This window comes from Ctenopharyngodon idella, chromosome 4 (genome assembly GCF_019924925.1).
Source record: "Ctenopharyngodon idella isolate HZGC_01 chromosome 4, HZGC01, whole genome shotgun sequence".
NCBI classification, from domain to species: domain Eukaryota; kingdom Metazoa; phylum Chordata; class Actinopteri; order Cypriniformes; family Xenocyprididae; genus Ctenopharyngodon; species Ctenopharyngodon idella.
The window spans coordinates 19,206,385-19,215,627 of NC_067223.1; the positions used below are offsets into that span (position 1 = coordinate 19,206,385).

Here is a 9,243-nt window from a genome sequence, read left to right on the forward strand (position 1 = left end):
TTCACTCATGGCTGCTCTCCTATTCATCATTTCCTCTGGGGTGAAGAGGCGATAGCATGGCTGCCCATCATTGTACTGACAATTTTATAGCTGAAAACAAAACAGTATCACTTTGTCGAAGTTGTCCAAACATTGATCGAATTCGTCATCTTCCAGGGCATCCTCCTTTGCCAAGCCGGTCTCTGGACATTCTGTATCATCTTTCCAATCATTTACTAGGTTTACTAAATTATTGCTGTCATTAACGTTTAAATTCTCAGAATCCATGGCTTGAACCGTATACAGTGTGCATGCAAAGAAGTCGGCAGCCAATCAAGAGGCGCTGTAGCAGGCGTTGCTAACAGTTTTGTTAATGCGAGAAGAGTTTGTTTTAACATGTCTTTAATGTCTGTTGGCTTACTGCTGTAATGACATTGTGGAGAGTAGATGAACCCAAAAGCAGAAATTCTAAGCTTTACATAGATACCAAACTTGAGTGGGTAATTCCCAAAAGCGGGCGGCAGCAGCAAGCAAAGATTGTACGCGTGTTTCCAGCAATTTTTGTTCGGTAGGAAATCTTTAGATCTTTACTTAATATCCTAATGATTTTGGGCAAAAAAGAACATTTTATAATTTTGACCCAGAGTTTACAATACAGCCCGCAGAAGGTCGGAGCATTCTTTGTGGCATGTTGTGTGTTGCATAACATTGCCATGCGCCATGGATGTCTCTTGAAAATAAATAAGAACCGATTACAGGACTTTAGAAGGCGTGAAGATGAATTGCATGTCCCGATGCCAATTAACCCAAATACGCAAGCAGCAGCATGGGTGAGGAGAGATCAGCTGGCAGAAGAGCTGCTTCATCTGTAGCCTGGTAAGTAAGCTGAATTGTTTGCATCATGTTTTTGAAATGCTACCCCATGGATTCATTGTACATAATGACTTTGTACCTCAAATACAGTGATCAGGTATCCATACTTTCAGTAATTAAAACCCTGCTGATTTTACTTATTTTACAAACCCTATAAAAGACAGCTGTGAAAAATGTTTGGAATTGCTTATCTTGCATTATTGGAAGACTCGGCAAAAAAATGTGCTCTAAAGAGAGCAAGATCGTGCTGATCTGCTTGGCGAGAGCTCTCTTTGCCATTAATGCGGTGAGGAAAAAACATAATCACGTGATTTTTAAAGGGAAGTGTTGTCACCATATATGGTTCATTGGAGGCGTTTCTGAATGCTAATGACCGTGAACGTGAACGAGCATGGTACTTACGCACAAGTGGGATTTATCAACAACAATTGCTTACTTGTGTGTAAGAACTGCGTGCGCACGTTTGATAAATACAGATTTTCTTGTACTTAGGCAAATTCTAAATTTCATTCGTAGGACAAAATCTAGAACCTTTTCTACACATTGTTGATAAAGAAGGCCCTGGTGAAGATGGAAAAACATACAGAGAGCAGAAGCTTTCATTTCTGCTTTAACAGTGTTAGAATCTGAAATCAAGCTTGGTATGTTTTTCGTCTTCTAAGTTGGGTCTTCAGCCAACAAAGTTTAAATCCCATCTGGTTAGTGTGCGTAGGCGCGTCTTTTGAGGCTGTTCGAACATTCGACCACATGAGCGTTTCCACTACGAAAGCAATCCGGTCAAATGCATTTTTGACTACCTCTGGAAGTAGTCGAAAGTGGACAAGCTCAAAATGTTTTAGACGCCGTTCAAACCTATATTTAGCGTCGTCCACTTGTGATTTGATCAACCAAAATCTTAATACCATGTGTAAACATTTCAATTTTTCCAACATTTCACATATATTCAAAATTGTACATTTAAAACGATAATCTCATGACGTTATTCATGCAACTATAATTGCAGTGTAAATACATCTAAATAATAATAGTAATTTCTGTAATCAACAACATTGATTTTGCTCATTTAACAATTCTAGCATGACAACAAAAGACGTTTATTTATTGAAATATGTAAGTAATGTAAACATGTTCTACAGTATGTAACAAGCTTCATATTTGTAATTATGAGAGGGGTGCTCCCTTTTTTTTTGGAGGGCAGGTGCTTCCACTTGAGCACCTGCCCTCCAAATTGTCTGTGCACGGCCCTGATACTCATGTGGGCATTATGGGTTTCTTTAGAAGCTAAACTCTTTCTGAGAGGGTATGTGTAAAACCACTCTTGAATATAAAGTCTCATGTGAGTCTTCAGGTTTACTTTATCACTAATCCTTATTCCACAGTGATGACACTTGAAACACTTTTATCCAGAGTGAATTATTATGTGCATGTTAAGGCGTTCCATGTCTGGGAAACTCTTTCCACACTGATGACATATAAAACAGTTCTCTCTTGAGTGAATCCTCTTGTGGCAATTAAGGGTTATTTTACGTGCAAATCTCTTTCCACACTGATCACATGTGAATGGCTTCTCACCAGTGTGAGTTCTCATGTGTGTCTTAAGATTTTGTTTTTGAGAGAAGCCCTTCCCACACAGTTTGCAGGGATAAGGGCTCTCTCCAGTGTGAAGCATCATATGGGAATCAAGGGTTGGTTTATATGTGAAATTCATTCCGCACTGAGAGCATGTGTAATGCTTCTCTCCAGTGTGAACTCTTATGTGGATATTACGGTTTCCTTTTTGAGTGAAACTCTTTCCACAGTAATTACATATAAAACAGTTCTTTCCAGTATGAATTCTCATGTGGCAATTAAGGGTTACTTCACGGGAGAAACTTTTTCCACACTGATCACATGTAAAAGGCTTCTCACCAGTGTGATTTCTCATGTGGATATCAAGATTCTTTTTATGCATAAAACTCTGTCCACACTGAGAGCAAGTATAAGGCTTTTCTCCAGTGTGAACTCTCATGTGAACTGTAAGGTTCTGTTTTTGAGTGAAACTCTTTCCACACTGTTGGCATGTGAAAGGCTTCTCGCCGGTGTGAACTCTCATGTGGATTTCAAGGTTTTGTTTGTGATTGAAACTCTTTCCACATTGACAGCAAGTAAAAGAACTGTTAGATTCAATCTTCTGAGCTCTTTTTCTTGAGGATGTCTTTTCAGACTGTACAGATTTTTCTCCAGTCCTGGCATCATGATGTTTCTCATAGTGTTGTTTCTCTTCCATTGCATTCAGTTCTTGACTCTCCTCTTTCACTGCCATCAAGTCTAAATTGAAAAAAAGACATATGCAAATTAACAGCAGTTTAATGGCACAAAGCAACAGAAATGGCAAAACCAACAAAGCACTAAAACCTACTGAAAACCTACTCCAAGATGTATTCCACTCTGATTGGCTGTTCAGTTTAACCCCCTGGGGTCAGTGGAGGTTATCCGAGGGTATCTGATCCACACGTGGGCAGCAACATCACTGCACCTTTTGACGTACAGAAAGGTAGTTAAAAACGTCTGAATGTCGGCTCATTATTGGCCGGATACACACGCGTGCGTCGTGGTGCTCACGTATTCAGCTTTGGCCAATACTGAGTTGGCGTTCGGACGTAAACGAGGAAGCCTGCACTGAGCTCACTACGTATGACAACAGTTCAAATTGTTGAATAAAGTCGTTATTTTTGTTTTGTTTTTGCGCACAAAAAGCATTCTCGTCGCTTCATAACATTAAGGTTGAACCACTGTAGTCACGTTGACTATTTTAACCATGCTGCAACTATTGTAGCTACCTTTCTGGACGTCAAAAGGTCAAATGACATTGCTGCCTATGTGTGGATCAGATACCCCTGGAGTTCATAAAAAATTTCTTAATTTGCGTTCTGAAGATGAATGAAGGTCTAACGGGTGTGGAATGACATAAAGGTGAGTAATTAATGACAGAAATTTCATTTTTGGTTGAACTAACCCTTTAAGTGTGTGTACCCTCACAATAAAAACAAAATGTGCTTTTCGCAAAATAAAGGATCTCAGTGAAGTCCATTTTGAAACATCTGAAAATGAACTACAGCGAATACTCGCCACACAGACATGAGGTATGTCTTTAAAAGTAGAAACTTTAAGCTTTATAAATGAAGTAATTCATATAAAAAACATTTTCTCTGTTTATGTAATCTGTAAGAAACCAATGAGAGGTACAATTTTACCCTTCTAACCTCATTATTTTTAATGTGACCACACCCATGTGCTGCGCAGCCTTTTACATGCTAATCGTTCCTAGCCTGTAAACGCCCCCATCACCTCAAAACAAAAGCATCATTCCTCTGCTTTTCATCAAGTTTGGAAGACGTGCTGTGAGGAATAAGCATTGGATTTACCTCAGAAGTAGAAGACCAGAATTGATCCAGGGGGCGTAAACATTTTAAGATTATTTAAAAAGAAAAGAGTTGATGTGTATTTAGGCGCCCCCTTTATACTCAGACGCTCCACATGTGACGTCATGAACTGCCGTCTGCCAATGGTTTATTGGTGTGTTTAAGGCCGGAACACACCAAGCCGACGATCGGCTGTCGGGCAGTTTTTGTTCGATCATTCTGATTGGCTGTTCAGCTACTGCCACCTGTTGGTACGGAAAGGCATTTCATCTTGCGCAGGCGCAGAACGGACGTGCTACTTGGCCGTCGGGTGTCAAGCGTCGGTTTGGTGTGTCAGGGCAACTTTGGACACAGCCAACCCTGCAGTCTGCTTTCATCACCACTAGTTCGTCAGCGTCGGCCTGGTGTGTTCCGGCCTTTACACGTGCTTCAGACACCGGTCACACTGATGGCATTTCCCAAAGCGTCAATTCAAGATTCAGTGATGAGTTCCACTTCGAAAGGGAAATGAGCACGTAGAGAGCTAGATTATTTCATACTAGCCATGGTTATCCCCCTCCCTTAGCCCTTAGCCCAAGCCCAATTAGCCCAAGCTTAACTCACCCTCAAGCCATCCTGGTGTATATGACATTCTTCTTTCTGATGAACATAATCGCAGAAATATCAATAAATATTCTGACGCATCTGAGCTTTATAATGGCAGTGATACGGATCAATGAGTGTGAGCTGAAGAAAGTGTCTCCATCCACATCCATCCATCAATAATATGTGCTCCACACGGCACCGGGGGTTAAAAAAGGCCTTCTGAAGTGAAGCAATGCGTTTGTGTAAAAAAAAATTAAACAAGTTATGAAGTTAAATATGTAGCTTCCATGCTTTCTGTGATTATGCTCATCAGAAAGAAGAAAGTCATATACACCTAGGATGGCTTGAAATCTAGCAACCCTAATAATTGTTATAATGATGATAGTAGCGCACAGACAAGTAGCAGCCGTTCTGTGCTCTGCTGATCACACTGCATGTGTACCCGAGTCCAATCAACCCGTGCCTCAGATTAAAGTGCCAATCAAATTGACATCCTGTATATTGTTTTATTATTATTTAATTTTCAAAAGTAAAAAATATACCTTTCAAACAAGTTTTGATAGTTTGACAGCTGACAGGATGAAGCCCCCCTAAAAAGGGTCTAGAACCAGCCATGGTCCAAGGTGGTCGGTTCTAGAAGGCACAGCGAAGTGCAAAGACCTACTTAAGCCAACATGAGGATGACTTACACATATTGTTTTTTTTGTTTTTTTTTTCATAAATTAACAGCTCTTGCTAGACATGATAAAATAGGAAATGAAAAAGTAATTTATTTTTTGTTTTTACTTCAAAATGACATACAGCAGTTGTTTAAGACACTGGTTTGATAGATCAAGTCCTTTTGAAGATAAGATGAAAAAATTACTACAAAAATTATAAACATGTTAAGCTGATCACTCACATTTCATGGATTTTGATAAATATTTTGTTATATACTGTTGAATAATCAGTAAGTGATAGAAGTTAATGGTTTCATTAGAGATGCATCGTTGTATGGGCTAATAATCAGTATCGGCCGATAACACCAATTATTTTCACTATCGGCCAATTATTTAGAAATAGCGACATAAAAAGCAGGCTCTATTTGACCCTATGAATTATGCATAGTTCAAGCCAGGTCCACAGTTTTTCCCTACACCAAAGATATATTTCCCATCAAATAATCACAAAGAGCTTTGTTACTTTGAAAGAGGAAAACAAAGTATCATCTTTTAAATTCTGTCCATTTTATCACAAAATTCAAACAATAAATGCCATTTTGACGCTCTAAATTTGACATGACAGATCACTGTAGTGCCTCAGATCAAGTGGCAGCGTGGAGCGCAAGTGTTTTCTTCCACTTTAATACAAGTGATACCTTTTGATGCTATGTTAAAAGATCCGGTACAACTTAACAAAATTATTCATGTCTCATGTAATCACTCAATCAGTGTGGAAAGATGTCAATAAGCTTGTGAACAAATGTCACTTAATGTTGCGTTTACCTCAGGAAAGTTATCCAATGTTCACAGTTTATTAGTTAGCTATAATAAAACAATATAGAGGAGCTTATTTACTATGAATTATTTATGTATGTTTGAATAAATTTGCCATGAAATCAAGTGTTTATGAAAACTACCTTCTGTGCAACTGAGGTGTATACAAACATTTCCATTTTTATTTGAGTGCAACTATTATATCTGAAGATAAATAGCAGTTGAATATAGTCAATTTTAACCTCTAATATTATAGTAATTTACCAAATAAGAAGGTTCTCTGTATATTTTGCAGCATTATATGGGCAAGATTTTTTTCCTAAAGAAAATCAAACTATCGGCAGATATTCCGAATACTGGCTATTCGTATCTGCAGAGAAATTTAGTATCAGTGCATCTCTGGTTTTCACTGTTTTCAGTTACATAAATGTTACACAAAATAACAAAATAAGGCAGCTCTAGTATTTGTCTGGTCACGTATTCTCAACATATTTGGCATTTTTAAAATATCGGCCGATAAAACAGTACAGATTTACTGGAGAAACACCATCGACAAACTTTAAATCCTTGATTTCCAACCGTGCTGCGCTATATTCAGTTGCCCACTGTCATGTTTCAGATAAAATTAGTGTTACCATGTCTTTGTTTGAAATAATGATTCCCATAGGCCATCGGCCACACTGCTCTCTTAGATATCGTCATCAGCATGTCTGTCCACATGAGGTGACCAGCTCCATGTTAAATAAAACTGTTTTAATTCAGACACCTATATGACACTCTTCAAATATATCATTCATTTCTGCAGAGCTGGACATTTTTAATAAAGATCAAATGACTGAGTTCAGCTTTGAGAATGAAACCAACCTGTTTGTGACTCAGTATCTTCTTGTTTCACTCTGAATGTTTCTTCAATCGTCATGTCTTCACTCTCCTGTTTAATAAACACCATCTTTGTTTGTTCCTCAGTATCTTCATGTTTCACTCTGAATGTTTCTTCAATCTTCATGTCTTCACTCTCCACTTTATTAAATGGCATCTTTATAATAGTGTGTCACGTGGATCTCAGTTGCTTCACAAGGAGTTTTTCTGTGTTTATACATATCATGTTTAATAAAAAGAAAAATACATTTAAACTAATTCTCTGGGTGCGTCTCTATCAGCTCCCTAGTTTAGTAGTCAGTGCACTGGCAAGGGATTCAGTCGAGTTAGAGTTAATGACCATATTACCAAAAAAAAAAAAAACACTGAACTATAAGTAAACAAAAGAACACAAACTATACAGATACTTCATATTTTATTATTTACTATTGAATGATTGTATGCTATATTTAATAGATTACACAAATAAACATTAGCAGTTGATTTTGTAATAGCTGTCATTACACGTTTGTGTTCTTGTTGAATATACACATTCTTTTGAGGCCTCGTCAGGCTGCGATGATTCGAATCATTGAATCATTTTGCAAAACATTTAATTCAATTGACTCGGAGTTTCGAAAAGTTCGTGTTACAATAAACTGATTCATATAGGGAGCGAAATGAGACGCACCTTTACTGTTACTCGTGTGTGAATGCGCTTTACTCACAAAAATAACGTTCGTTAATGTTAGATAAAGCATTAAAGCTACATTCTTAGATGAATAATTAATTTTGCATCGTTTGTAAAAAACTATACAATTGACTTAACGGTTTGTATCGATTTAAATGTTTTAAAACACACCTTTCTTCAGCTGAATCAAAACAGATGCACATGCGGGGCGCAGGCATATGAGGTCAAAACGCCACACCAAAATAAAAGCCCTGTTCACGAGCTAAAATGACAATGCATAGAATATATAGTAAAATAGATGTCAGAGGAATTCAGAGTTTAATTTTTTTCTTAACTATTAACTGCTATTGAAAGAGTGTGAGATTTTGCCTATTAATCATTAAACATTTTACCATTTATAAAGGGTATTTTCATCAGCTGTTTTCAAAACGATTTGTTATTTCTATTCTGTTTTTGCCATAATTGACACAAAAAACACTCTCTCTCTTGTTGTGTCGTGGCGACATCATGTGGTCAACATGTGAAAGTGCCATCTGATTGACTGGAACTCACTGAGGTCTGAAATTGGACATATAATTTGGGATATTCCCATGTCCAACCTAATCTGGAACGCAGCAAAGTATAGAAGAATAAAACATTGTTAAACAAATAGATCAAGATGAATCACACTTTGGCAGTTGTTGTGGTTTTTATGTGCACTGAAAAAAGAGGAAGCGATTGAAAGAGGAGAAAATGGGTACAGTCATGGCTAGCAAAATGAGGCCAACTTGGCATGGCAATTTTGCAAATGGAGCTTGAGGTAAGTAGTTTTAGCGCCATCAGTAGGCCATTTCATGTTGCGTTTTTATTGGCTAGTCAGTAGACTTAGGTCAGAGCAGCAAACACACTGAGATAATCATGCTATAATAATCACTGTCAGAAAATTATTGCAGGCTTTCTTTGGTCGCAAGACCGTGACAACGGCCATCTCTGAACCTCTCTCAATGTTTGGTCATCTTTCATCTAGGAGAGCCCAAAATATGAATATCCAAACTATAGTGAAAACACTATCATTAAACAAGGTAACACAGATCGGCAGTTTAAGACATTAAATTAGTAAGCACATAACACAAAACACTTCTCTTTAAAAATATAAACAAGACTTTACACCCTCTGAAATGACCCTAGAGTAGGAGATGTTTTTAAGGACAGCGGGAGCTCATTCCATAGTCTAGGGGCTGCTACGGAAAAAGCTCTATCACCTCTACATTTCAAGCACGATCGAGGAACCGTCAGACACAGGTGATCATTTGAACGAAGAGATCTCAAAGGTTGATGTAAACTAATTAAATCAGAAATATGCTCTGGTGCCAAGCCATGGAGAGATTTGAAAACACATAAC

At 37.9% G+C, this 9,243-nt stretch overlaps 1 protein-coding gene across 3 annotated transcripts; it reads right to left on the reverse strand.

Annotated features, from left to right (window-relative positions):
* Window positions 1-2,054: 2,054 nt before the first annotated feature.
* On the reverse strand, window positions 2,055-8,104 carry LOC127510663 (gastrula zinc finger protein XlCGF7.1-like). 3 transcript variants are annotated; one of them, XM_051890525.1, is made up of 3 exons: window positions 8,034-8,104; window positions 7,178-7,399; window positions 2,055-3,159 (listed from the first exon to the last, which is right to left on the reverse strand). In XM_051890525.1, exons 2-3 carry the CDS (start codon window positions 7,347-7,349, stop codon window positions 2,252-2,254), a joined length of 1,080 nt encoding a protein of 359 aa, XP_051746485.1. In that variant the 5' UTR covers window positions 7,350-7,399; window positions 8,034-8,104; the 3' UTR covers window positions 2,055-2,251. The 3 variants fall into 3 exon arrangements, with proteins under 3 accessions (XP_051746485.1, XP_051746486.1, XP_051746487.1); XM_051890526.1 differs by having other exon boundaries at window positions 7,900-8,041; XM_051890527.1 differs by lacking the exon at window positions 8,034-8,104 and adding an exon at window positions 3,262-3,367 and having other exon boundaries at window positions 7,178-7,295.
* Window positions 8,105-9,243: the final 1,139 nt, after the last annotated feature.

Coding starts and splice junctions, on each gene's coding strand:
- LOC127510663 (XM_051890525.1), bottom strand. CDS start 7,349: ATGCCATTTAATAAAGTGGAGAGTGAAGACATGAAGATTGAAGAAACA. Junction 3,160..7,177: donor AGATACTGAGTCACAAACAG/GTTGGTTTCATT, acceptor TTTTCAATTTAG/ACTTGATGGCAGTGAAAGAG.